Genomic DNA, 27,574 nt, shown 5'->3' on the forward strand with positions numbered 1-27,574 from the left:
GAAATACTAGAGTTAGGTACTTCACACTTGAACTGTAACAGTACTCAGACCACTGCAAACAATCATTTTATTAAAGTTACAACTTACAAACCCCTTATGACTGAGACACAACTTACCCTAAACCTTGTGTTCCAGCATGAGGAGAGGGCAGGGTCTAGTTGATGCAACCAATGAGTTTTATTTGTTTAATAACACTCTTCCTTAATAACTTCACCAGAATCCTTCTGTTTATGTCACCCTTTCTTTCTTGAGATGCCCCAATATATAGGAAAAAAACTCACTCACAGTGCTCAGGTAGAATAAGACGATTTAATCTTTGCTCTGTTCTACAAAACTTTATTACAACATAAAGCTGACGAACAAAACTGCGTCCGCTGGAAATAAAAAATGGTTTCCCTCAGCAGATTTGGGACAGCAATAATCACAGGTGAAAAAAAACGAATATATGTACAGTACTTATTCAATATTTTGTTAAGATTGAGAGAAAAAGGTTCTAAAGACATTAGCACCATTTTATAAAAAAAGGTTCCTGATATAACAAAAACCACAAAGGACCATCCTTACTGTAATTTGGAGCTGACAGTAATTTGGAGTTCCACATTTACTGTATTTCAGCTTTCATTCTTCCTACTTTACTTATTTTTTACTCTGCTTATCACTACATTACACAAAAATACAGTAGAAATATTTTAAAGGACATGAAAAAGTAGGAACGTTTAAAAAGCCTTTCTTAGCACTCAGGCTTCTTTTCAGTTTGTATATTTTGTTACCGTTCTGTAACAACGTTTTGTCCTGTTTAAAGCGTTCATTGGTAAAAAGCATTTGATTCTTGGCACCTTTTCATGTTACAACAGCAGAGTTTGAGAAACCAGGAAGGGAGGAAGGAGAAGGAGACCAGGAGGAAAAAGCATTGCTGACTTTTAAAACTTGATTTCCCAGTACTGTGGTGTCTCTTTAGTGGCTTCAAACTCCTCAAAGTCTTTAATAGCTGCAGAGTTGCTGCTGCTCTGTGACGTCACTTCAAGATGCTGGGTTGGACCTCCGGCCTCTGAAAGGTAATTCAGAGGTTATGTGCAGGAGTGATTTAAGGGATAAGGCTGTCAAACATTTTTTTATATTGCATGCTTTGTCAACAATGAAAATGTTTACAATGTTTGTCTATGTCTGATTCCTAAGTCTATTCAAAATACATTTCAGTGCTTGGTTGTGAAGGCAAAGTCAGCCAGTACAGACGTTTGGTGCCAGTACGGATGTGCTTTTATAGACAAAAGCTCTATGGCACAGAGGAATAAAACAATAGTAATACTATTGATTAAATGCTGAGATATACTGATACTATTTTGTCAGATAAAGTGCAACAGCCTGTGTCACTTCATCTCTGACCAAGACTTACATTTATAAAGAAATACAGATTATTTTGTGATAGTTATGGTAATCTTACCTGGGATGCACAGGATGTGGGGCCTCTCCCACCTCCCTCCAGACAAACACCTGATCAGAGGATTTAGCCTCTGCTGGAAACCCTCAGCGCAGTGAAAACGCACAACTGCGTCAGTCTCATATTTCTGTCGAACTTTTCCAAAGATGGATGCGTTTCGGACCTTGGGTGGTGGACCACATGAGGCTGTTGGAAGAGTTCAGACTAGTAATTTGGCCTGATGCGTGTATGATGGTGTAACGACACAAAACAACCACATGAGGGAGTTGAAAACATTAATGAGCAGCTCTGAATGTCTGTACTATTACTCACAGGTGCCTTTCTTGCAGGTGTAAGCGAGGTGATAGTTGCAGGGTACATCACTCCAGCGTCCGTCATCGTGCCACACCATCACTACACAGTCTTCACCAGACAGGAAGTAGCTGTCCGGCTGACCTTTGTACCAGTTCTCATACAGCTGTAAGCATGGAGAGAAGAGACTTAAGTCATTTCTTTTTTCCAACTGCATTTAAAGAAATAATAATCATTACATGGAGAACTCAATCACATTAAAAATATGGTTTCCCTTATTCCCTTTTTTAATAATAAGTAGCACAGCCCTTTCAATAATGTAAGCTCTTAATTTGTATTTCAGTGAAATGCTCCTTTAAAAAATGTTATTATTAATAAAACAATGTTTGGAAATTACACCCCTGTGCTGGATTATAGAATATTGTTTTGTCTTTGGATATGTAATGTTATGTCTCCTTGTCTATCTCCTCATTTATGTCTTGTTTTTTCAAATGGAGCAAAAAAACAGACTTGATCTGACAATAAAGTATCATCATCATCCTCACCAGTGGGTTACCATCGGACCAGCGGAAATCATCCTCAATCGTCTTATCATTCAAACCGGTCCACTGGTATTCTTTGTAGTTGTCTGGGGAGGACAAAAAAGCATTTTCTTTCAGTCGTCAACATACATGTAATAAACACATGAAAGGTGAAAGCCACATTGTGGAATGTACCGTTGATGTAGCTCTGTTCCTCTGGAGTTATGATGGACACCAGATGAGCTCCCAGCATGCGGCAGTGCAGCTCCGCCACCTGCCAGCTCAGACGCTGGCCGAAGTGTCGGTAGCAGAAACCATGAAACTTATCCCAACCCGGTTCACAATGCTCCAGGTCTGCAAACATTAGAGAAGAGAAGACAACATCAGCCATTTAAAATGTTTTATGAAGGAGCCAGGATCTTCCAAACTTGTTTGACAGACATGACAAGAACCATTTCTAGACAGCTCACCAGTCTGACAGAAGTCTCCTCCATATGTTGGCAAACATAGACATTGAATCTGCCCCCCTCGGTCAGTACAGGTGCCACCGTTGAGACAAGGGTCTTCCACACAGACATCTAGAAAAAACAGACGTTTTTGCGAGAATAACTATAAGGACAAAAATTGGTTTGCTGTATCAAAGCATTCAAGGAATGAGGAATACATGTTGAGGATGCAAAGGAATCTCTCACACATTTACAGAAATATAGTATAAGGATAGTGGCATTTACAGGCCACTAAAGGGGCACGTTGAGGTACCAGAATCCACCTGCACCTGAGCCTACAGATGGCAGCAGAGGACACACTTCAGAGAGTCAAATGAGGTCAAACTCCTCAGGTCCTCTTCTGTCTTCTTTGGTGCATATCTGACGTCGGAGACTTTCTTTTTTTGTTTTCTTCCTTTTACAATCATCATTATCAAGAAACCTTTGAAATGCTACTTAGAATCTGTAGTCTTAAGGACGCCAAATGCTAAATTAAAAAAATGCTTGCATAGGGCCATTGTTCAGAATTGAAGTTGAGGTAAAAAGAGTATAGAAATTGATTATTATATAGATTATTCAACAGATTTCATAAAGACATAGGGGAAAATCTATCAATAAGTCACATAATGTCATTTCTCATAAAACTTAAATTCAAGTCTTTGTGCTGACCTATTTGGAAAATGTACTCTTGTTAATGTGACTTTATTTAGTCAAACTCTGCACAAGAGAGCTGTTTTTACCCTAGGAAAAGTGTCCCTGTAAAAAGGTGGTAATTACAAAAAACCTCTAGCAGTTAAAAATCCTGGAGAAAAGGAGGGGTTGGAGTTAATTTTCTAAATTTGTAAAAGAAGGCAAGATAGAGGCATGCGTTATTTCAAACTCAAATTAAACAAGTGAATATGGTTTATTTACTTCCTTTGACACCCTGTAAGCAAGAGCTTTGTGGTGTCTGTCATTATACTGATTATACTGCACACTCACAACATGCCTTTGCATCAGTGTGTGTGTGTGTGTGTGTGTGTGTGTGTGTGTGTGTGTGTGTGTGTGTGTGTGTGTGTGTGTGTGTGTGTGTGTGTGTGTGTGTGTGTGTGTGTGTGTGTGTGTGTGTGTGTGTGTGTGTAGGAGTTAATAACTGTTTAAGACAAGTCAAATCATTATCATGTGCATCTTAAAGTTAAACCATCATTACGTTTTGCAGAAAAATAAACAACGGCAGATATGTATCCATGTTGGCACCTCTTTTGAACACAGACCTAGGTTTAATTCTCAGCCATTTGTGTGATCAGTCTGCATGATTTCTCTGTGTTTGTGTAGTTTTCCTCAAACACACAACAATAAATGGTCTGTAGGTAATAAGGTGAATTTATTTATCACATACAGTGATTGGTCGCTTTCCCACTGTCTTAAACAGCTGAGTCTGCAGTCTTTTAATGCCATGAATACATCAGTATGTAATCATCACTGTGCACCAAAGTAAGGCTAAAAAGAGGCTCTGTAACTGAGATAAAGTGGAAACATATCTAAAGCATCTGCATGCTCTGGGCCCTGCAACAAGTAATGCAAGCTTTCTGGTGCTGTCTGATAGCTTGTTCCATGAAATGAATATTTACGTGGATGCTTTTTTTAAATCTGATCTCTCATCACCATGACTACTAGCATTCTAGTACAGGAAAAAGATGCAGCACCTACCAACCTCATTATTAGTCTTGAGTTAAAATGTGAGATCATTCAGCAAATCTGGATCCATTTGAAAAACAGCAGCACAACCTTGTGAGAATAATGCAGAGTAATTTGACCCTGTTAAATACAAATATATCCAGTAATTCCATTTCTAATGAATTTTTCTCTTTGGTCCTCTATTTCTGATTAGACAAAACTCTAACTAACTCATATTTCTAGATACCACATCTTAATTTGTAATACAAATGTGCTGTTGCTCAGGGACTGTCAACTATCACAAACAAATAAAGCTGACTTGAAAATGTTAAGCAGTTGACAAGACAGAATTGGCCATAAAAAAATGATTGTGATGCTGGAGACCAATTGAAATAGCTCTGCAAATATGAATGTAGCTGTATGCAGCGTCATCTAGTTTGTTGATGCATCATTAAAAGTGCTGTTCTGGTGCTGTATGCACTATGCTGAGAAAAGCTTTCCAATAATAAGATGGGCTGGCCTCGTCTTGTTTTCTGAATAAAAAATTAGTCTTGCAACTGCTCACTGTGTTAAAAGGCAATTCGCTGGATTTGTGCAAAATTATACGGACGCCAATGTCTGCCAAAAAAGATAACAATTTGTGCAAAATAAATTATTTAAAATATGATGGATCACAATAATATACGTATATATATATATTATAAGAAAATTAGTCAAAACTTTAAATCCTTAAATTGACTTACCTTTATCTTTTTTCATAGTCTAAATGTATGTTTTTTAAGCTTTTCTTGGCAGAAATTGGCTCCCATAAAATGCAAAAAAATAAAGAAAACCTTTTCCAGCAAATCAACAAAAACTGAAGGAAAACTTAATAAAGGATCTGATGGTGAGACGGGAAGCAAACTTAGATTAGTTGATTTTATCGTTCTTACACCTAAAGCACAGAACTGTACAAACATTGGAAGATTGTGATTAAATAAAAGAACATGAATTCAGTATGAAACATTAATGAGCTATACAAAATAAACATTAGAAAACATATGGCTAAATGTTACCACTTACAACAAATCAACAGTGAACAATATTTGTGCTTATAAACATAATAACACTGTGCTTCTGGAACTGTCTAAAATAGCAATGAAGTCTAAAAATGTGACAAAAGCATACCGTTTTAACAATGTAGATTTATGGATTAAATATAAAACAGTAGTGCTGTTGCAATGGTCAGATCTGTTGCATTCAACATTATTTCCATTACAATCCAGATAAAAGTCTCATTATCAAGTTACTTCCAGATTACTGCAAAAGACACTGCAAGTTAGTGAGAAGCTGCGGAAGATAACCATCTGCACTTTTCAATTGCAGAGATGTACTATTTGCTTATAAAATCCACTGATCAAGAGAGGAATACCAAGGCTACCACCATCACTCTTAGTCAATAATTGTAGAAGAAGCACTGAATCATTCTTTCATAAACAAACCAGTATTTTACAGTACTTCACAGAAGTCAATCTTCGGATGAGGAAGAAATTATCATGCACAACAAGAATGGGCTGTTGACCAAAGTCAAATGGGAGCCCTCCCAGAGTGAGTATCTTGGAGGGGAGGTGTGATCACAAGGAGAGAAGGGAGGAGCGTTTAAGGTGAAGCGGGAGGAGTCAGAAGGGTAAGGGCTTTTTGAAACAACAAGTTAAACATACGTGGGAAGTCATTTGAAAAAGGAGGGGAGGTGTTTTACAGAAAATGAAGCAAAGCTAGGTTGAGGACAGATCGGGGATTTTAGTGCATCAATTCGTTGAGTAGCAAGAGGAGGACGGTTAGGCTGATAAGAGTGGCTTTAACATTACCTGAAGCTTTCCCTGCACCGCCTACAGCTGCCCTCTCATTGGGCAAGTTAAGCAGAGTGGGCGGCTGGGTGAGACTAAATTCAGCATCCACCAGACCTTGTCCCACTGGCGGTATGAAGCTGGTCTCCTTCTGGGGCTCAGCCGTCTTGTGGAAAGCATTTGGTGCTGAGGTGGTCGGGCTCCAGGTGCGTCTGGACCAGTGTGTGGTGGTCCTGATGGTGGTGCTGGTCATCTTTGTAGAAGCAGCTGTGGGTTTTGTACTTGAAGAGGATTCTGGAGCTGTTGTGGAGGTTATAGGGGTGTTTTTTCTGCTGTACTCCAGATCTTTCAGGGACTCTTGGGGTCCTGTTGTGGTGGTTAGCAGAGCCCAGTCAGATGTTTGTGAATCGAGAGTAAAGACAGTAAAGTCTGGGTCAAAAGTTGGGGCAATGTTAGATTCTTCTTCAAGGGTTGGGCCATTGCTAGCTTCTTCTTCAAGGGTTGGGCCATTGCTAGCTTCTTCTTCAAGGGTTGGGCCATTGCTAGCTTCTTCTTCAAGGGTTGGGCCCTTGCTAGCTTCTTCTTCAAGGGTTGGGCCAATGCTAGCTTCGTCTTCAAGGGTTGGGCCAATGTTAGCTTCTTCTTCAAGGGTTGGGCCCTTGCTAGCTTCTTCTTCAAGGGTTGGGCCATTGCTAGCTTCTTCTTCAAGGGTTGGGCCAATGCTAGCTTCGTCTTCAAGGGTTGGGCCAATGCTAGCTTCTTCAAGGGTTGGGCCCTTGCTAGCTTCTTCTTCAAGGGTTGGGCCATTGCTAGCTTCTTCTTCAAGGGTTGGGCCCTTGCTAGCTTCTTCTTCAAGGGTTGGGCCATTGCTAGCTTCTTCTTCAAGGGTTGGGCCCTTGCTAGCTTCTTCTTCAAGGGTTGGGCCATTGCTAGCTTCTTCTTCAAGGGTTGGGCCCTTGCTAGCTTCTTCTTCATGGCTTGAAGCAATTCTGGCTTGTTCCACAAAGGTTAAAGTGACGTTAAACTTTTTTTCAAGAACTGGGGAAACATTAGCTTCTTTTTCAAGGTATGGTCCAGCACTACCTTCTTCAAGAGTTGTGGCGAGGTAAGCATCTGTTTGAAAGGCAAGGGTCGGGGCAATCACTTCCTCTTCTGGCAAAAATGAAACTTCATCCTCCTCTTCAAGAGTTGGGAAAACTACTTCTCCTTTAAGGGTTGAGGCAACTTTAACTACCTCCCAAAGAGTTTGGTTAACTTTATTTTCTTCTACAACGATTTGGCTAACATTTTTTCCAACAGTTGGTGCAACTTTAACTGTTTCTTCCAAGGTTGCAGTAACTGTAGGAAGTTCATCTCCACTTGCCTCTTCATACTCATTGGTTGTTGTAGCATCTGAATACACTCTGTAACCTGATGTTTCATACTGTACAGTGGAGTAATCAGTAGGCATCTGAGAACTGTTTGACCCCTCTGGAGATTCAGTGATTGCTAAACTTATTCCAGAAACAGGGTGGTATTCAGATGTTGTTGGGTGCAGCTGTTTTCCTTCACTTTCCAGAGTCACTGTGTCTTCAATTTCTAAGCTTGTACTTCCCTCTTGTCTAGAAATCGAGGACTCCCACAGCTGTGGTGCTGTGGAGAGGATATCAAAGCCAAGTTTGTCAGAATGACGTGACCCAAATGAGAGGGTTGGTTCTGTGAGTGCAGTCTGAGGCTCGGCTGAAGCACTGCTAGCCGAAGCAGAAGAGGACGGATGAGTGGTGAAGCTGGAAGTGAAAGACTCTGATGTGGGGATGAAGCTTCCTGCTTCGACGTCCTTGTGTCTCTCTAGAAAAGAGCATAAACACATTTTTAGTGCTGTAAATCAACCCAGTCTTACGGCATTTCGTGTTATTAGTCACAAAATTAATTTAATCTATTGATTCGTGTTCACCAACACGATTTTCACTTTTTTTTCGTGTCACACAGAACGATTTTAAATGCAATGTATTTCTATTGGTAGTATGTTTCGTGCCTGCAACACGTCTTTTTGTCCGGTCGGGTCTTGGAAGACCAGAAGCTGTGTGGTTCATAAAAAGATGTTCTTACTCAATATCTTACCCTAAGCCTAACCCTATCCCTTTTATTTTAAATTGTATAATGTCTGAGTTTTTTTGCCGTCAGTGAGGAAAAGAAATGGGGCTCAGAGCCTCAGAATACTGAAATCTGTATTTTATGTCATCTTTTTTTCCTTCTAATTTGTTATTATTTGGTGCAGGCACGAAACATACTACCAATATAAATACATTGCTTCTAAAATCGTTCTGTGTCAGAATACTTAAATCTGTATTTTTTTAAATGTCTTTTTCCTTCTAATTTGTTATTATTTACATTGCTTTTAAAATCGTTCTGTGTGACACGAAAAAAATGGCGAAATCGTGTTGGTGAACACGAATCAATAGATTAATTTCGTGACTATAACACGAAATGCCGTGAGACTGTGTTGTGTAAATGTATCTAATAATAGAAGACTTCACCATCTTGGGAAAGCCTCTTATTTGCTTAATTGATGAGAGTTAGATATGGATACATTCATGTAAATATGAAGCTACAACCGCTAGCCTAGCTTTGTCAAAATATGCCTTCCAGCACCTATTACGCTCACTAATAACACATTATGTTAATTTGTTTTAAAAAGTCTTCTCATATTACTCAAAAATGCTAATTACTTCCCAAAAGCACTGCAGTTGTCTTATACTGATTTGTTTCCCCTTGAACTCATGCTGTTTTCCCTTGACATCAGGAAAATACTTGAGATCAAATTTGACTACACCACCGCAGCCCAATCAATTCACATCTATGCCTAACATACCTTGAGAAATATCTCCAGACCCATCCAGGTAGTCTGACGAGGAAAGCTCCTTCATGGACATTTTGGTAGTTTGAGCTGGTTGGGTAACACGTATTCCTTCTTCTTTTGAGGCCTGAGTTGAGACAAACATTTGCACAGAATCTTCTACCTCCGCCTTGTCCAGCTTCACCTGAACCACGGGGTCAAGTGTGACAGAGATCACCTCCCAGGAACTCTCTCCTCGGGTATGATTCCTTTCTGTCTCGCTGTAGTTGGCTTGCGATCTGTTAAAATCCAAACTGGCGTCTTGTATTTTGTGGGAATCCTCTGACCTCTCAGATGTGTTGTCTTTGGGAGTTGTGTCTAGAACTGTCTGATTATAAGTGGGAGGTTCATATGATGATTCGGGAAACCCTGTGGTGTTTTCAGGCTCAGATTCGTCAAAGGTGAAGTTTAAGTTGTGGTGGGAATCTGTCTCGTTGTGAATATCAAGCAGGAAGGACATGTTTTGCGGGGAACTATAGGTTTCTGTGGTGCTGAATGTGCTATTTATCAGTGCTGTAGGATGCTGTGAGCTCCTTTCTGTGGGAGATAAAGTTTCATTCATTGCCTCGAGGAGGTCCAATGTAGGTGTGATGTTGAGAGGAGACTGTGTTGTGTCTGATATAATTGTTTGATGTGTGTCAACAAGGTTTTCCTCTGTGAAAGAGCTGGAGAAAAAGGGGAACGATTCAACCACAGTTTGGGCTTTGAGCTCCACCTGTTCTGCCCGTTGGTTCAGTTGAAGCTCACGATCCTTTTCCATAAGAATAACCACATCTTGTCCAATGACCTCAGGCTGAGTGGCCATGTAGCCCGCGGGAGAGTCAGTGCGAGAATTGATATTATCTGTAAAGGTCAGACAAGTGATTACAAGTTTAATTTAACAAATATAAAAATGGTTATTTGATTTCAATTAACAGTTTTTATCCAATGTGTTTTTGACATGAACATTTAATTCTAATTTAAGATATTTTCAGGCACAAAATACTCACCTCTGAAACAGTATACGTCATGGAGGCTGGATGGCTCGGGGAAGCCAGTTTGGTTGCTGAAGCGATAGACAGTTTTGACGCCTGGCTGAGGCCCTCCGCAGCGCTCTCTGGGGGTTATGATGGGATAGCGCACACTGCCATCAGCCAGCCAGCCAGGGCTGCAGCGGTCCAGACCTTCAGTCCAGGCCAAGTACAGCTGCGCTGTTGAAGCCAGCTCCGCTCCCGCCGCTCTGCAGTACGACTGCGCCTCATCAAATGACAACTGCTGAGGGATGGGGTCATGAAAAACCTCCCCTGCAAACACAAAATATGTATCCTTATCAGCTCATTTGATTGTATGAGAAATACGTAATTCATTTATTTTCTCATGATTATATGTAGATATGTTCAAACTGGCACATTGGATTAACTGAATAGCTAATTCTAAGCATGATGCAACTTTGTTTTAATAACCGATGGCAGATGTATTGTTTCTTTTTTCAAATATTGATCTCAATATTATTTTATTATTCATATTAAATATATTATAATTGGCCTAAATATATGCAGTACAGCTCGGGCTTTAGAAAAAGGTAGTTTTATTCATACCATCAGATTCCTCCAAATAACAATAAGCATCAAAAAGATGATCTGGATTCATTGTCCCATAGTTTCTCACGCCTGGTTGGCCATCCATGTCTCCATAACAACCTTCACGGGGCACTTGGATTGGGTACCTGCAGAAATAGATGTGCAGCCATTTAAGCATGAATGCTTTACTGAGTGTAGGCACCAAACAATGGTTAAAAAATGTAATGTACAAAAACGCAGAACGAGAGGTAAAGGTACCTGACAGACTGGTCTGCCAGCCAGCCTGCATCACACTGCTCGTAGCCGTCATAATAAGCAGCCAGCAGCTGGTCAGGAGTTGTGATTTGAGCTCCAATGGCCTCACAAGCCCTCTGGGCCTGATGGAAGGAAAACGCATAGCGGCCCAAAGCATCTCTGTAGTGGAATACCACACCTAAAAACACACACAAAGGCAGATAAACACACATATAAGCATATATTTATTCCATCTTGTGAAGGGATCATTGCATGGGTGGAATGTGGTCTGAAAAGCATAAGTGCAAGTCCCCTCAAAAAATAAAATGAAAATGGGACTTGCATTTTTTGTTTTTTTATCATATCCTATCCACGATCCCTCCTTTACAACATAAAGAAACACAGTACACCTAAAAAGATCTAAAAAGCACCACCAATGTGTATTCAAATTCAGTTCTACATTCTTTATATATAAGTGTTTTACCAATGAAAGTTTATTTTACATTTATTTAATAATATCGCCATAACTTCAGTGATAAACCACATCTTGCATTTTGTTACCTTTGACCTTGAGTTGTACAATGTCACTGGCGTCCTCCAGGCCCTGCTGCACCTCGCAGCGATAAAAACCAGAGTCACTGGAGCGTAAATCTCCCAACCACAGCGACAGATCTTCGGGGGAGGAGGTGTAGTTCAGCCAGGCAGCGCGATCTCGGAACGCCTCGTTGACCTTCACCCTTTGACCCCGCGCCACCAAGATCTGTGTCTCCACCCCGCCGGACACCACAGTCCACTTAACCCGCGGTGCAGCAGGGGAGGACGAGGACAGGGACACCAGGCAGGGGATGGAGATGGAGCTGCCCAGTGGGGCGGAAATGGGACCTGAGTCCGGGATGTTCACCTGGAGCTGCTGGACATTATCTGCAGGAGGGAAAAAAAGTATAGAGAGCGTAAAAAACCTAGAACTGTCTTTGTAGCCTGTGACCTAAGATTTTCATCGGCATAACTACACTGTAGCTATGTTCGTATGACTAAATAAAGAACCTTGAACCTTGAACCTTGTATTCTTAAAGTCGTATGTGAATGTATACTGAAAGCAAGAGATAATGGAAGAAAATACAGACGTACCATCGGCAGATGGAGTCTGTGTGGGGAAGGCCACCGTGATGCGGCAGACTGCAATGAGAAGGGGGAGTATTTGGACATGTCTATTGAGAAAAAGAGGAAAAGACAAGATGATATTATTGTTAATATTAGATCAAATATCACACACATAAAGATGAATAAAGCATTGTCTTTGCCTGTCGTAAATTGAGACACAAAAATCACAGATTATTTGTCCCTACCAGTTTCCAATTTCACACATGTTTAACCTTTAATAGCCTGAGCGATTATTGATACTGGAAGTCATGTATTGTGTTGGTTCAGTTCCACTGATCTCACCAAACCTGCACACCTTTGTGCTGCAGATTCAAGGTTACAGTGTAATGCTATGTTTGTAAGCCATTTATTTTATGTAGAAAATCATAATGACCGATGTACAACACTAGCATATAATCACTAAAAAGCGCATTTTAAAGCTTAACTATGAAGTATAGAAGAGCAACTTCTCTGGTTTTCAAAGGGAAGCTAGGTGACCACAAGCCCATTCATCACCTCCGGGAGCTAATGACACGGCGCCTCAGCCCAGCGGCATCCTGCCAGCTCTCTGTCACCAGCCTGGCCCTGTTATTAACCCAGCAGGCATGCCAGGATGCTCCCAGTGACCTCACACAACCTCCTGAGGCAGACACGCTGAAGCTGCAAATCTTCTTAAAAAGCAGCGCTCCAAAGTACTTAAAATCTTTGTTAATTGACTCGTAGGTAGAAAACTATTGACATCAAAATCAATTCTTAAGCAAAAATGACTGAATTTCACAAGTTCCAGCTTTGCCTTTGGAATAATTAAAGGACAAAAAAAGCTATACGAGATGTTGACTTGGGCTTTAGGAAGTTGTGAGGGGATGGTTTTGACTATTATGACATTTATAATTGAGCCACGAAAAAAATAAGCATTTTAAATGATAATATAAATGTAGATCAATAGGCAGTGGTGATATTAATATAATTTCCCTATGTAAAAAGAGGTCTACAAAACCTGGAGAAACTTTCACAGGTAAGTGTAAAAATAAATTCATTTTTTACTGTCACAAAATAAGTTATTCATCATAAAGTATCATAAAAGTACACTCTTTCATGTCGAAATGAAGTTTTAACAGGCATACGATGAAGGTTGTCTCACTCATACACCATGTAATCTTCTAAAAAGAAAAACATATAGCATAGATGGTGTTAAAGCAACTAATAAAAAAAGAAAAAACTATTAATATTACCAAACGCAGAAGCGAACCAACAATTTAACAAGCAATTGATACACTTTTCTGCATCTGTATATCAAGCCCATCAGCACAAACACAACTCTCCAACTTGTGTCGGATTAAATGTCCTTCTTTGATGGCAGCATAGTTGTTGTCTGTTTCCTCAGCCAGCTGGGTGGACTCCACTGAGTTGGTATCACTATTAGTATTCTTGACGAGAAAATGGCTCACAAAAAGCGAACAGTGGGCCAGGAGGACAGCTGCACACTGTGCTTTCACTTCAGGCCGACTCCCTTACAAAAGGCCCTCGGAGGAAAATTAAAGGACGGGGCACTGGCACACTTGCTTGCTTTTTCTCTTGGCTCTTTTCAAAGAAAGCAAATTGAAAACCACTGAGAGCCGTTCTGGAGCAAGCTTTGTACAACACGACACGTTAAGACACTGCACAATGTTTCTGATGAGAGAGAAGGCTTGTGTATGAATTTGTGCATTCAGATTGATGACAGAGGAGAAAATCCTGGTTGCTTCGGATCATTTTGTGACTTTTTCTCACAAAGTCTTCAGCCTTGCAGTCAACAGCCACTCTGCAGCTCAGCTCTTTTTAATGAGAGTTACAATGAAGACAAGTCCAGCTAAAATAAATGCCACCCACTGCAAATACAGGTCTAGAAACTGCAGCCAATGCATTATTCACAAGCAGAGCTAATCCAGTCTCCCCCTCCTGCAGAAACATACAAGTAAGCAAAAGAAGACTGACATCAGTTAAAACCACATTTAGCCTACAGCATATCTTTAAGGAAGTCATCTTTAAATGTGAATGTAATTAATAATAGTGAACATGAAACCAGATGCAGAGCTTTCTGTCAGTGCTGCAGTGACAACTAAAGCTTGCTCACTACATCTTGTGGGTGGTCTCTGCAGTGCTCTGCATCAATGTCGGCTCAGGCAAACTCTGTCTCCACCAACATGCAGGGAAATTATCTCAGTTTAAGCCAGGTCAAACGCTTTGGCAGTCATGAGTCTGATCAAATACAGGGATTTCCTTAAATACAGGGTAATTGGGTTTTAAAAGAAGAAATCCACTCTAGTACCGGGTTCTGTCTACCACATGAGTGAGGCTTTATTCCTCCAATTTTTTTCAGATTTATTGACTCAAGACTATGGTTACATACAGAGTTCATACCAAATATACAAACTAAATGAAGTGCAATATAGATAACTTCATAAAGGAATAACTGTCTTGAATCCTTAAATCCAAACTCTAGCAACAAAGTTAAGTTTCGATAGAACTGGATGGGTTTTTCCCTTTTTCTGATGAGTGTATTCTTGCGTTTTAAATATGACGTACAAAGGTTTTCAGAAATGGCTTAACAAATATAACTTTTGCCACCCTTCCTGTTAAGACTTTACTTCCAACATCAGTGTCTTTCAGTCTGAATATTGAACGTCAGACCAAAGCAGATGCACATTTGCAATAGCTGCTGCTACGTATGTACGCATTCACTGGGTCAAGCATTCACACACACACCAACTGACAGAGCTCATGCTTATGGTCGCAGCTAATAAATAGTTGTCTTTGATTTGAATTGTAATAGTAACCGGCATATTAGAGTTGATTAATGTTTATTCTTGTCCATCTATGTCTATGCGGGTGGATATTATATCTCCAGTCAACAAAGTGATGTTAAAAATGCACCTTGGACAGATTATAAGTGTATAAAGAAGACACAATAAAAGGGTCTCAATCCCAGCTGGCCTCCAAAAAACAGCTCCGGGAAACTCATCTATGTTGAGTGCATTCTCCTGGTTACTTAGCAACAGAAAGGTGAAGAGAAGTCGACCTAGCTTGGAGTGTTTGTAAGGACAAAATGTTTGCCACATATGTTGCACAGCCATCTCCACAGCCCTTAACATTGTAAACTCCAGAGTAAGCTGTCCCTGTCTGATCTTCAGTCCTATTCTCTCAACATCACTCCTCCAACATTACCCCATCAAACATGACACCTCCACACATCCGATGGATTAATCCCACCTTCCTAACCGTGCAGACATCTGACTGTCCACAAACAAGACGACCAATGGGGAAAATTCACCCACCCACCCACCACATGATTCACCAGAAGGATCAAACGAATCTCAGACCTGACTCAGCAAACCTGTGGACTGACCACAGTCTGTGTGTGGCAAGCCCATTCATGTACCATGCAAAGACACACCACCATATTGACTAGCCTGATAATGAGGCTGAATCGCTTCATTTGTTGGGAAAATTGAATCACTGGAAAGAACGGAAGATGTTGGCATCGATTCAGAAGCTAGAAATTATTCCTTATAACTCAGTGCCTGTTTTCCTCTACAGGAATTGTTACCAACTTTATCCACAATATGGAGTAGGTTTCCTTGCCCCTAGAGCTGCACTGATTAGTTGACTGATAAATTAGTTGATTGATAGTAAATAATCTGCAACTATTGAGATAACCTATTCATCTTTTAGGTAATTTTTCATGCAAAAAGTGGGGATTTTGGAATGTCAAAAAAATAAACGTTAAGACCTTTTGAGAAACTGGGATGGGTAGTTTCCCAACCCTTTTGTGTCATTTTATAAATCAAAGGTTAAGTAATTGGTGGATTCAATATAATCATTAGTTAAAGCACTATTGTGCAACTTGTTTCACATCATCGCAGACAATTTACTGATTTTTATAACATTCATAACAATTGTGTGAAATCTTCTCTTAAATCAGTGTTCCAATAAGGGCTGAGGTTATGACATCATTGACACTTTACTTATCTTAACAGCCAATGTTTAGCATCAACATTGAACCATCTAATTAAGGTTTTATTTGGTTTTTAAAAACATTGTGTCAACATTTTGATCAAAAAATTGCAAGGAAGGAATATCATTGCTTTGACTTTCGTTTTGCTTCACAGGCTTATTTTAGAACAGAGTGCCACTGGACTCTGAACTATAAGCAAGAGGAATCCTTAAAAGTCACTATTTTACTATATCTGTACCTGTCCATTAAGGAAGTATCCCTGAACCCTGAGGTGGAGACATTGAACAGAAGAGGCATAATGTGCACTTAAAACAAAAATATTGTTTGTTGTGTCTCTTCTTCAGGGCATAAGAATACAATTTCAGAGCTAAAACTCAGCAGTATCAGTGCTTTACTCTTAGAAAAAGGAGCATTTTAAAATTCCTTTGCAGTGGTGTTGCCTTATGCAAGGGACCAGTCAGTAAAGTACAATGCTCACCTGTGTAAAAATCACTATATTGTTTTCAAATTCACTTAACAATCATGACGATGAGGAGGTGGAAGAGGTAAAAGGTAATGCTAAAACAAGGTGAAAACAAACAAAAGGAAACACGAGGCGAATTGGCAGAAAGTTAGGCTTAACTAAGTGCGTCAGTTTCTGGAAAGGACATTTTCCGGGGATAAAATTAACTACTAACCATCATTTCAGGACCACCTCTGAGGACAGCAACTCTAAAGCAATAAACTGGTAAAGAGGCTAATTTCCCTCAGTTTCCCCATCATTACGCATACATTTAAGTTAGTTACACCGCATCAACTGCTTGTCATTAACACGAAATATCTAAAAAAATACATACCGGTTTCTTCTTAGCAGCATTTCAGCTGATACAGGATGGATTCTCTGCTGTTAAAAGTATTTTCCGTCAGCTCCACTCAGCGTGCTGCAGTGCGACTGTCCTGCTGGGGGGAGGGTCTGTGCGCAGGTATGAGGGGAGTTTGGACTGATGTCCGAACCACTCCGATGCTCGGTGAGAAAAGGAGGGAGTTGAGTGAAAGTCAAGCCAGATATGAAATCCTGCACTGCCCACTTTTTCACCCAACATTGGGGAGATGGGTAACGTTAGAAAGAAATTGACTGATTCGACTCATAGGTTCGTCTCTTAACAACAGTAGTAAGTTGAAAACCTTAGCTACAACCACATTTTCATCCAAACAAGCAAATACGTGCCGTTGTCCGAGTCAGACAACTTATATTGATCTATCAGCAGCCGGAGGAGAGATGAGTGCCAGGGACCGTCCACAAAGTGCAATGCCAAAAAAATAGGCATACTGCAAACATTTTCAATAACTTCCCTGTGAAGTGCAACCAAAATCCCTTCACACATTGATGGTCTAGTATTGGTTATAATACAACATTTAATCAAAAATAGTAATTTTTTGCATAACTTTGGTGATTTCTTCATGTGGAAAATATTCAATAACTCAATAAACTTCCCCAACAGGGAGAGCTGGCCAGAGGTCCAGAGGGCTTCACACCAGTGAGGGGGCTCCCAAGTCAAGCTCCTTTTACACTCGCTTTGGTGAATTTTTATGGTTAACTATTTTCAATAACTTCCCTTTTTTAAGGTTTTTATTTAACCAAAACATAAATATACAGTCTCGGGGTAAATGGGGGTCGACCAATCAGATTATCTGGGGTTCAAAGTGCAGGATACCTACAGTAGCCCCAAATTGGTTCTGTAAGCATGTCTACAATGTTGAAGTGAATTTAAATCGCGGGTAGTTTTTGGTAGCAATGCACTGTATAACAGTGAAGTCGGTAAATATTTTCCACAAGAAATATTAACCAACAGTATACAAAAGGATGTTTTCCTTACTTGTTGGTGTAGTTTTCCCTGCAGAAGACCATTTGTTACCCGCTCTATCGAAATCAGTCGGAAGTCGCAACAGCTCATTTCAAAATAAACGTGGATTTTCGGGGTTCGGGTGTTTTGTTTGATTTTAAATTAACAAGTCTTGGCTTTCAGAATATGAAACTTTTATTTCCAAAATCACACGATAAATACATTTTTGAAGATGACAGGCACCTCTCACTCGCACTCTGCTCTTCCGCAGCGCCGCTCCCCCTCCCTCCCGCTGAAATTATGAATGTAAGGCGTATAGTAATCATAGGTAACACGGCAGGGTCCGTGACAGTTTGTTTTAATCTGATTTCAAATAAACAAAGTCTTGGCTTTCAGAATATTACATTTATTTCTGCAAATTCAGATGATAAATACAGCTTTGAAGCTTGTAACGGCATAATTACAAGCGGAGAACGGAGTAACTTTATGTCACAGCAGGCAAAACAACAGCCGGTGTTTCTTGTGAGTGTTTTCCACGGGAAACAAACACAAAACACACAAACGCAAAAATACACAAACACACGTACACACACACGTACACACACACACACTCGCGAGCTTCCCCCAGACCAGTAATCCAAACGAAATATTTTCCCTCCGTACTACTTTGATCATTTATTAGCCGCTAATAATCAATCAGATCGATGGATTCCAGAGAAGAGGAAACTTTGAAGGCCTTTTTCTCAAAATGATGACTCGTGACAGTCATTATATAATGTGACATATTTTGCTTAATATTTGGAGTACAAAAACAATCCTGATATTAGAAAGCTAGGATTCTCCTCTTTCCAGCAGTGTATACAACTCAAAATGTGTCTGATTTCGATAGAGCAAGTCACATTTATGTGCAAAGTGATTTTGGTAGCACTACACTGTATAATAGTGAAGTTATGGATATTTGACATAAGTAGTATTCACCAACATTTAGCAAAAGGAAGTTTTTCCTAACTGTTGCTGTAGTATAACCAACAGGAGACCATTGACGTGTGATGTGATTTTGGTAGCACTCTACTGTATGACGGAGGTTATTTAATATTTTTGCAGTAGCCTATGCTTTTGGCATTGCAATTGGTTGACAATCCCTGAGAACTCTTCTCTTCTCCGGCTACATATAACAACGATTTAATTATGAATGACTGATCTGTCTGTCAAAGGGGATTGGGAGGGATGACATCTAAAATAACCAATGTCATAGGCTAGGAAATGAAGAGAGATGACCCCCATGTGGAGCTTTGTTTTTCCTACAGGGAAATGCATTGAGCGTCATTGTCAGCGCAGCAGCAATACACAGCTGATGCTGCTGCTGATGCTGCTGCAGGTGATATTGCAGCACAGTCACCTACTGTAAGAGGAGGGTGATGGAGCTGACAGAAACACTTCCTCTACATCAGTAACTATTGGCTTTTTAAATACCCTTCGAAAACTGTGCCTGTATCCCCAGCAGAGTAACATCCTGCAGAGTTCTGCTGCACAGTGTGTCGGTGCCCTCTATTCTTCAATCTGCAGAGCGTGTTAGACACCAGCTTTTGATTTAGGAACTGTAAATTCAATGCAGTGTCACTATTTAGTAGTCATTAACTGCAGCTCATCCAGAAATAGCCATAAAAAGAAAGGAGAAATGTCACGCCAAGATATTTAATTACCAACAGTAAATTTACTTCAAAGTAGCATGAAAGTATATTTTTGTAAATATAGCCTACAAAACTGCTATAATACTCTTTTAAGCTTTTTTAAGAGATCTAACAAGCTCGTAATGCTTTTATGAATGCTGTTGAGGAGCAAAAAAGCATGCATTTGTGGCTCTTACCATGGCCGTATTAACTTGAATTGGGCTAAAAAATGAGCCGTGGGCCCCTTGGACCAGACCACAACCCCATTTTTTTGGGGTGAATTCTCATCCTGTGTTCTGCAAGTAAACTATTTCAACAAATAATACAAAAACACAAAGTTAAGAAGTATTTAAAATGACCAGGAAGGCAGGACAAAACGCACAGCTCTGTGCCAAACAGGCTCCATGGATCTTATTTTATGACAACCAGACCTTGCCACCTGTTCAAACTGTATGTAACACAGACATGCAAAATATACATAACGTGAAGGTAAGTGTGTACCTGTGTCTCTGCAGACAGGGCGCTTTGAAAGGGTTATCCGGTGGCTTGGTGCTTCCCACCTGAGGAATCTGACACCCAGGCACCAACAGGACTGTGTTGGACGGCGATGTGAGGTGTGCTTTATGTTCCCGCTATGACTGTCCCAGAGACCCAGACTGTCCACTCAGCAGGTATGCTCACTGTAAGACGTCACTCTCTCTGCTGTCATGTGTCAACAGCAAGGTGGTATACTGAAGAAGAAGAAGGCCCCTCCTCAGACAGAAAGAGTCAATCCAGCGGGGGGGCTTTATTCACCGCCACTACTCTTCTGACCTTTGACTTGACTGTAGATTTGGGTAAACATGAGAATATTCTGCTGACAAACGATATTGCAGTAAGCCAGAAAGTGGCTTACGTCACATGTTTGTATAAGAAAAATATTTTTGGGCAAAACACTCTTTTTTAAATATGTCATCACATCACGGCTCGACAAAAGAAAGTCTATGGAAAACTCAAGGCTCGGATGTGGCTCTAAGAACAAAATGGATATAAAGAGCGATAAGTGCTGGTTTTCAACAGGGAATATTTAAACAACAAAATTGGAAGTAAATGATATTTAGAAGAAAGTTTTGGGGAAATTGAATGTAAATAAATGTTTGTTTCTACACATATGAAGATAGAAAGAAATACTGAATGAGAGATTGCATGGAGAAATATTTGCTTCTACGTTCAGACAGGTCAGACTGCAGCTTTCTATTACACACAGTTTTGTTTAGTTTAACTGACCTGGCATGTTTAAGCTCCTTGACAAAAGTATTTCCATGATATGTTACTTTATACATTTAATCAACAGCATTTCAGTGGGAAATATTGTACTTTTGACTTCATAGGCTATGTTTGACAGCTGTAGAGTTACTATTCTCTTAAGATTTATACACAAAACACATGATACTTTGTAAAAACAAAGCACCGGTACAAGATTCCTTGCAGTGTGGTAAAATGTAATTCCACCTAGACCAACTACAAGATAAAATCCCTACTATATGCTAAGAATACAGTATTATAGCTTCTTTTTGTGAACTACAGGCCCTTGGTGAATATATTCAACTCAACATAAATATATATATTATGTATATATATAAATCAAGTCTGGACAAGGGAATTCAAGTCTGACAGAAAAGTGAGGGCTGTGTTCTACCTTCCTTTTCAGCTCAGAGTCGTATCATATTGAGGTCATTTACAAGAATCCAGTGAGAGCGTCTGAATAAGACCAAACAGTTACACATGCGAGCCGAGCCTCAGACCTGCGTAGAAGCTAACGTTGCATTTTCCAGCAGCCTTCAAATAAGCAGCCTATAATTAGACACCATCATTATATTGTAGCTCAGCTTAGATCATCAAGTGAGTCAAAAGCAACACTCAAATTTTGTTTTAAAGTGTCTTCAGATGTTCAGGAGATGCTTGAGCGATCACAAATCCTACTGCAAGGAGATCATTATACCTTGTTTTAGGCAGGGTGATTATCTAAAATCATTGTTTTATGTACAAAACCTGCACAGCAAACTTGCAACCACTAATGATATAAAGACAGAGACAAGTAACTAGAAGCACTTCTGTGAAAAAAATTAAGATATACTGTAATTTGATGGGAAAAAAGCTCTTAAAGACCTTCATAAGCATTATGTTAGAGACTCTGACACGTGCCACCTACACCACCAGGTGGGATTCATTAGATTACGTGGCTGAGGGAGCAAATGTGACTCAGCTGAAAATCTAGAGCATTGCCTGCAGTTTATTTTTATGTATTCTTAATTCTGCTTGAGTCATGTTGTGCGGTTTCATTTAACTGGCTCCAGAATTGCTCTCAACTCACCACAAAGTAGAAATGACAAGACAGGCCTTCTCAAAACTAGTTCTACCCTTCACGAGTTAAGATGGTAATAAATCTGCTTTTTGTCTGTGCAAATGGGAATTATAACGACAAATGAGGCGATACAATGTTCCACTTAACCGACTTTACACTTCAGCTTGATGTAATCCCAGACTGAAATCCACGAAACCCTAATGCAATGACAGGAAAGATGACGAGCCTTTGAATCGTTTTTCCTCCCATAAAAGCGAAAACCTCAAAACCCAGTTTCCGCTGACTGGCTGCTTTTATTCCCTCTTGGAGTCGAAGAGGCAGAGGCAAACAGGTTCAAGAGAGACGAGTCTGGGAAAAACTGCCGCACTCATCCAGTCTCCAGCCAAACCAACGCCTTGCCATGCTTTCTGCATGATGTTACCGACTGACCAGAAATGAGGGTATCGAGAGCCACTGGGATACTTTGACACATCATTTTTTGTGTCAGTGCCTGGCAACAAAGTTAGTTGCTTCTACAGCTGAGGATCTGGCAGGGCCTGGACCTTCAGTGAATCAGTACTCGTGGTTAACCAGCGGGGGAAAACTGATTTTGCCACCTCCCTCATATGTAATATAGAAATGTGCAGCTGAAGAGAGTTAGAATAAAAAAAGAGACCAGGCTTCCCTCTGATAGATGCAGATAAAACGTGATATTGGCAGCTACAACGGGCTATTTTAAGGCTATGTAAACGCAAATTAATAATGTGTATATCCAGGCTTTTATATCGAGGTCATAAATCCAAAACAGGATTTTTGGATTTATCACCAGAGAAATATCCTGTAAAACATTTTTCCGATATTTGGAAATGTTCTTCATTCATTTAACTTAAGGAGTGTATATATATGGGTTTTCTTCGTTAAAAAAAGTGCTAAGTGATTCTTATCAGTTTTTTGTCACTATCTGCTAAGATATGCTTAAAATATTTTAAAAACACATATTAACAGATAATTGATTACTTTAGATATTTTTTTAATTAATTATGCAACAAACTATGCAAGATATAAATGTAAGTATAAGAAACTAAACATTTGTTATCACAGCTGATCAAAAAGGTAGGAATGTAAATTGAAGGTAATAACAAAGTTTACCTGTAATTCAAGGAAACATTTGAATCTAATGGAATATATAATGATTTTATTTTAAACTTTGACAGTTTTCTTAATTTATATTAAATAATCATAAATTCACGTTTAGTGCTTCCGTATACGAGGTCATATTTGAACCTGATGCCGTTGTATAAAAGTCAAACGAGGTGAGTGAGAACTTTGTTGAAACTTCCCATTGTAGTCTCCTCTAAAACTGTTCCTTCTGCATACTGTTGCCCAGACCCGTTGGAAAGAGAGACTCATTCGTCTCAAGGCTTTAAGTTCTTGGAGAGCAGCATGTCTGGGCTTCTGTCAAATAATATGCCTTTTTTTTTAAGTCTCATGAATGATCCGGACAGGCTGCAACCATTACCATTATAAACCCTGCCAATACTAAGAATAATGTTACCTTTCAAACCATGCAGACTTTTCGGCGTTTATGGAGTATTTTACGACACTAAATGTCAAGGGATCCATTTCCCCCTGGGACAGAAGCTACTGTTTCTTATCTCATTACAGATGTGTAATTCCACTGTTTGCCTAGCGTGGAAAATGTGATTTTCTCTCCCAAAATGACTGTGACTATGTTGTCAATGCTGATATATCAAAGCCAAACCTTGACATGTTAAGTTATGGAAACATTGTGGTTTTATATTTTCTGTCGCTTAAGAATCTTTCAATTAGACAAAATAAATCACGATTGGGAATCCAGCCCGATGGGTTAGCGTTAACGGTTTGATGTAAGCTGGAAGAGGATACATAAAACGAATAATCAACTTCATACTTTAAAATAATCCCTCAACCAAAACATGTCATTTACTTGAATTTTCTAAAACAAATGTTAATTTAAAATGGTATGAATAATATGATTTTCTTTTAGTTTTAACGTTAGCATCGTGAGGGGTGGATATACAGCAGCTATTATACATTCTTCTCCTTTTCTTTCTTTTCTGAGAAGTAACAACTGTAAGGGATCATAATGTATCATATCATCATAGTTTGTATAACAAAGAGAATATCAAGTTACTCTATTCATTGTATTAGTTTACATTTGACATTTATTCACGATTACAAAGAAAAGAAACATAATTCAAACTCTGACACTGCTGTGGATAGAGAAGGACTGCAACTGAAATCAGGGAACATTTGAGAAGAACGTCTGTTTTTCCTCATCCTCTCTTTCATTCTGCATGACTTCCACAAAAACATGGTGTTCAGAGTCCCTGTGAAAACTGGATAGCACGATTGGGCCTGAGTGTCTCTGATGTCTCTGGTCAGTACCAGTAGGACCCTTTGTGCCTTCTGTTCTCCACAATGCCCATTTTCTCCATGACTTCCTCCTCCAGGGTTTTGAGAGACGGTACGTAGGTTTTTTCTAGAGTGTCATCTGGACTGGTGTCTTTTGGACCGTCTGTAATAACAGAAAGACACAGTCTCATTCAAAGATATATATAGATTGTAAAATAACACAAGAAAAAAAAGCATAAACGTGACACCTGTTCACTCAACTAGTCAGTTCCAATAATTTCCCAGAATTGATGGAAAACAATTATGTATTGGTAAAGGTTAACAATTTCCAGGTGTGTTCTAGTTTAGAAGAAAATGTGTTTCTTCCACTATAAAACAATCATACTCCATCTCTCACACACCTATTTTTAGAATTTAAGTCTGCATATGGTGGAAAACTGACTGGCAGACAGTTTTATGGGATGACTCTTAGCTAGACATGGAATAAACTGGTTAGTGAAAATAATTATTCTCTAATAATAAAAACACAGACAGACTCACCTTTCCACTGCTCTGGCACGATGCCATCTCGTCGCTCTACGACCGGTTTGGGGATGATTCGCCCCGTCCTGAGAGACACTCGCACTCTATCACCCTCCTCTGTGAACTTCCACTGCACCTCTGTGGGCTTCCTGCAAGATCAATACCACCATGTCATGATTTATGAAGACACAAATTGATTTACATTTATCCACAGTAAATAATTTAAAAAAAGGTTAGGATTTAAAATAACAACATGTCTTCCACGAAAGACTTCCAACTAGATGAATTGGTAAAGTTAAAGGTTGAAAGTTGGAGTTAGAATAGATTGTAAGACCGTGAGTATAAACACAAAAAGGCTGTATGGTGGGGTACTTTGGTGTGATGTCGCTAAACGTCCCTGAAAATTCTCTGTTTCATTAAGCAACATTTAGTGGGGAAATGACAGACATATTTTATGTCGTAGATCAATATGTGAAAACCTTTTAAGCACATTGTGTTTAATAATTAACCTTATTTCAAGCCTCTTTCTAAAAACCTTTTCAAAAACTCATTGACTTCAAGACAAGGGAACTCATTTCCTAGTTGTAGGACTCATTCTTGCAGCACTAGGAGATCTCTGAGTTTAGCACAAGCTGTTTAAGACTCCAGATAGCAATATCGCAGGAGCATCTAGAAAAAAGGATTACAGCCAAGACTTCTAATCTGTTGTTAGGCTATTGTCAATGTCCTGGGGTGTGTGTGTGCACAGGGGCGCCGCCAGGGATTTTGGGCCCCATGAAAAGATATCACATTGGTTACTTAAACATTTTTTTCTTTATGTTCTAAAATAGTTTGGGCCCCTGTCAGTCACGGGCCCTTAGAATCGTCCTAACTTTTCATCCCCTTACGGCGCCCCTGTGTGTGCATATGCATAGCCAACATTTATTTCCTTAGTAGCAAGGTTTACTGTACTTGTCTGAGGGGTCAATAAGCGCAACATCTGTGAGCAGGAGGGGAGCCTCACTGGCAACGTAGGACCCACGGGATTCCCCAGTTTTCCCGACGTACCTGAAATGCTAAAAACAGAAAACCTTTTCAGAATGTTGTATTCCAACAGATGGATACAAATGTTTCATTATTTTGCACTTTGTCAGCTTGTTTGATCTTTAACAAGACATCTGTCTCCATCTGGTGGTGTGTGACACTTCTACAGTAGTAATTACATTGAAAACGTAAGTATTTGGTAAAAAATTGTAAAAAACATACGGAAGCATCACCAGTCAAGAACCTAACTTTATTATCCTCTTAACAGCAACTCAACAAACTATACTGTGATGCAGTACACAGCTTCCTCTGGGAAAGACATTACAGTAGTTCCTTACTGTGTTCAGGCCCTGCAGAATAACCCAGTTTCTGTGTCTGAAGACTTGATTCACTCTCCCCTGCTTCCCTTTGTCCTTCCCTGCGATAATCTCCACCTGGAAAACAAAAGAAAAGCAGATACATGAGTCCATGTTGTATTAGTCTCATATTCTGGAATGATATCGCTAAACCAGTTTATTTTGTCAATCAAAGTTTAGCCAAGAACGCTTGAATAATGAGTTAGAAGGCAGGCAACTGAGTCCCACTTTGCCCATAAAGACTTGTGACTTGAGTTCCTCACCGTGTCCCCTTTCAGCACCGACCAGTCCTCTGCTGCTATCGGCTCCACGAACACCTTCCTCCTCCTCTTCCCTAAAGGATTTAGCCTCTGAGCAGCCGCCGTCCAGGGTCTGTTGGTGCCGAAGCGGTAATCTTTGGGCACAACCACCTTGGCTGCCATCGTAAGGAGAGCGGTCAGCCTCATTGTGCTACTGGGACAACATATGTCAAAAGAGTTATCTTAAAAAGGTGCCCAGTTTCACACAAGCTATGCTAACGTTAGTTTGTGGGAAGCTATCACTATACTTGTGTTACAACGGCTAACCAAATGCTAATGTATTTTCAAACGCACTGAAATCTTGAACAAGACTGCTACCTTTCTTGCCGCAGTGTGGTTATAACAATAATAGAGTTAAGTAACATAACATGCACAAGATCTTACCCTCTGTTGATGTCAATGTCACATGTAGCAGCTCTGCCTCGAACACTATCCTCAGCAGGCAGCGCCCCCTAGTGGAGAGGAGGGTGAGACCCGACCGCACGCATGCGCACTGGCCAAATAATGTATCTGCATGTATTTGGTTCCTTTTTAGGTTACAAAAAACATACAAGGTCTCGCAGATATACATAAATATATAATGATAACAATAAAAACGTCATAAGAATACAATACAATTAATTATACCAGATTACATGTAGAATTAAACAGAAGGCTCTTTATTAATCGTATTGATATTCTGTACAAACTTCAAAGTCCACTGAGACAAATGTAACATTTGTGATATTGGGCTATATAAATAAATATGTATTGATTGATTGAATTACAAGGGATACATAGGAAACATAACAAAGAGGAATATGGAATTCACAAAGCTTTCTTACTTTTGTACCTGTAAGTGTAGTTAATGAGAAAAAACTCATTTATAAACCAATCAAAGGAGGGCTAGCTCACAATGAATGTGAATATTTATTTATCTTATATTTAATTTCATCCTAAAATAGAGCAGCTCTTACGAAACCCAATTTCCTCTGGAATAAATAAAGTATTCTGAATCTGATTATTCCAATATATACAGTAGTGTTAGTGGGACAGAGCTGAGAGATATTTATAGAAGCTGTATATAACAAAAGACAAGAGGCGACAGCCTCTGAAAACCTGCAGCTGAACATGTAGGCACCCTGAAGCGTATTTAAATCCCATGA

The 27,574-nt window shown here is 39.7% G+C and overlaps 2 protein-coding genes across 3 annotated transcripts; both read right to left on the minus strand.

The window, feature by feature from the left end:
• Positions 1 to 290: 290 nt before the first annotated feature.
• On the minus strand, positions 291 to 17,011 carry LOC117477579 (brevican core protein-like). The gene is made up of 14 exons (XM_034124278.1): positions 16,856 to 17,011; positions 12,014 to 12,093; positions 11,447 to 11,806; positions 10,910 to 11,084; positions 10,670 to 10,797; positions 10,082 to 10,375; positions 9,069 to 9,935; positions 6,239 to 8,044; positions 2,721 to 2,828; positions 2,446 to 2,604; positions 2,275 to 2,357; positions 1,751 to 1,895; positions 1,442 to 1,624; positions 291 to 1,048 (listed from the first exon to the last, which is right to left on the minus strand). Exons 1-14 carry the CDS (start codon positions 16,873 to 16,875, stop codon positions 921 to 923), a joined length of 4,536 nt encoding a protein of 1,511 aa, XP_033980169.1. The 5' UTR covers positions 16,876 to 17,011; the 3' UTR covers positions 291 to 920.
• A 7,009-nt stretch (positions 17,012 to 24,020) lies between these two features.
• Positions 24,021 to 26,903, minus strand: mrpl24 (mitochondrial ribosomal protein L24). 2 transcript variants are annotated; one of them, XM_034124188.1, is made up of 6 exons: positions 26,814 to 26,903; positions 26,394 to 26,580; positions 26,113 to 26,208; positions 25,703 to 25,806; positions 24,770 to 24,900; positions 24,021 to 24,392 (listed from the first exon to the last, which is right to left on the minus strand). In XM_034124188.1, the coding sequence occupies exons 2-6, from the start codon at positions 26,574 to 26,576 to the stop codon at positions 24,256 to 24,258; spliced, it is 651 nt and encodes a 216-aa protein (XP_033980079.1). In that variant the 5' UTR covers positions 26,577 to 26,580; positions 26,814 to 26,903; the 3' UTR covers positions 24,021 to 24,255. The 2 variants fall into 2 exon arrangements, with proteins under 2 accessions (XP_033980079.1, XP_033980080.1); XM_034124189.1 differs by having other exon boundaries at positions 26,394 to 26,583; positions 26,814 to 26,884.
• Between the last annotated feature and the right edge of the window lie 671 nt (positions 26,904 to 27,574).

The sequence above is a fragment of the Trematomus bernacchii genome, unplaced genomic scaffold (genome assembly GCF_902827165.1).
Source record: "Trematomus bernacchii unplaced genomic scaffold, fTreBer1.1, whole genome shotgun sequence".
Taxonomy (NCBI): domain Eukaryota; kingdom Metazoa; phylum Chordata; class Actinopteri; order Perciformes; family Nototheniidae; genus Trematomus; species Trematomus bernacchii.

Excerpts from the sequence above, each read along its gene's own strand:
- LOC117477579 (XM_034124278.1), bottom strand. The coding sequence starts at position 16,875 with ATGCTGCTAAGAAGAAACCG. Across the intron at positions 10,798-10,909 it reads CTGGCAGACCAGTCTGTCAG|GTACCCAATCCAAGTGCCCC; the intron begins GTACCTTTACCT and ends CTATTTCTGCAG. Across the intron at positions 2,829-6,238 it reads CGGTGCAGGGAAAGCTTCAG|ATGTCTGTGTGGAAGACCCT; the intron begins GTAATGTTAAAG and ends TGTTTTTTCTAG.
- mrpl24 (XM_034124188.1), bottom strand. The coding sequence starts at position 26,576 with ATGAGGCTGACCGCTCTCCTTACGATGGCAGCCAAGGTGGTTGTGCCC. Across the intron at positions 26,209-26,393 it reads CGGTGCTGAAAGGGGACACG|GTGGAGATTATCGCAGGGAA; the intron begins GTGAGGAACTCA and ends TTTGTTTTCCAG. Across the intron at positions 24,393-24,769 it reads CGTGCCAGAGCAGTGGAAAG|ACGGTCCAAAAGACACCAGT; the intron begins GTGAGTCTGTCT and ends CTGTTATTACAG.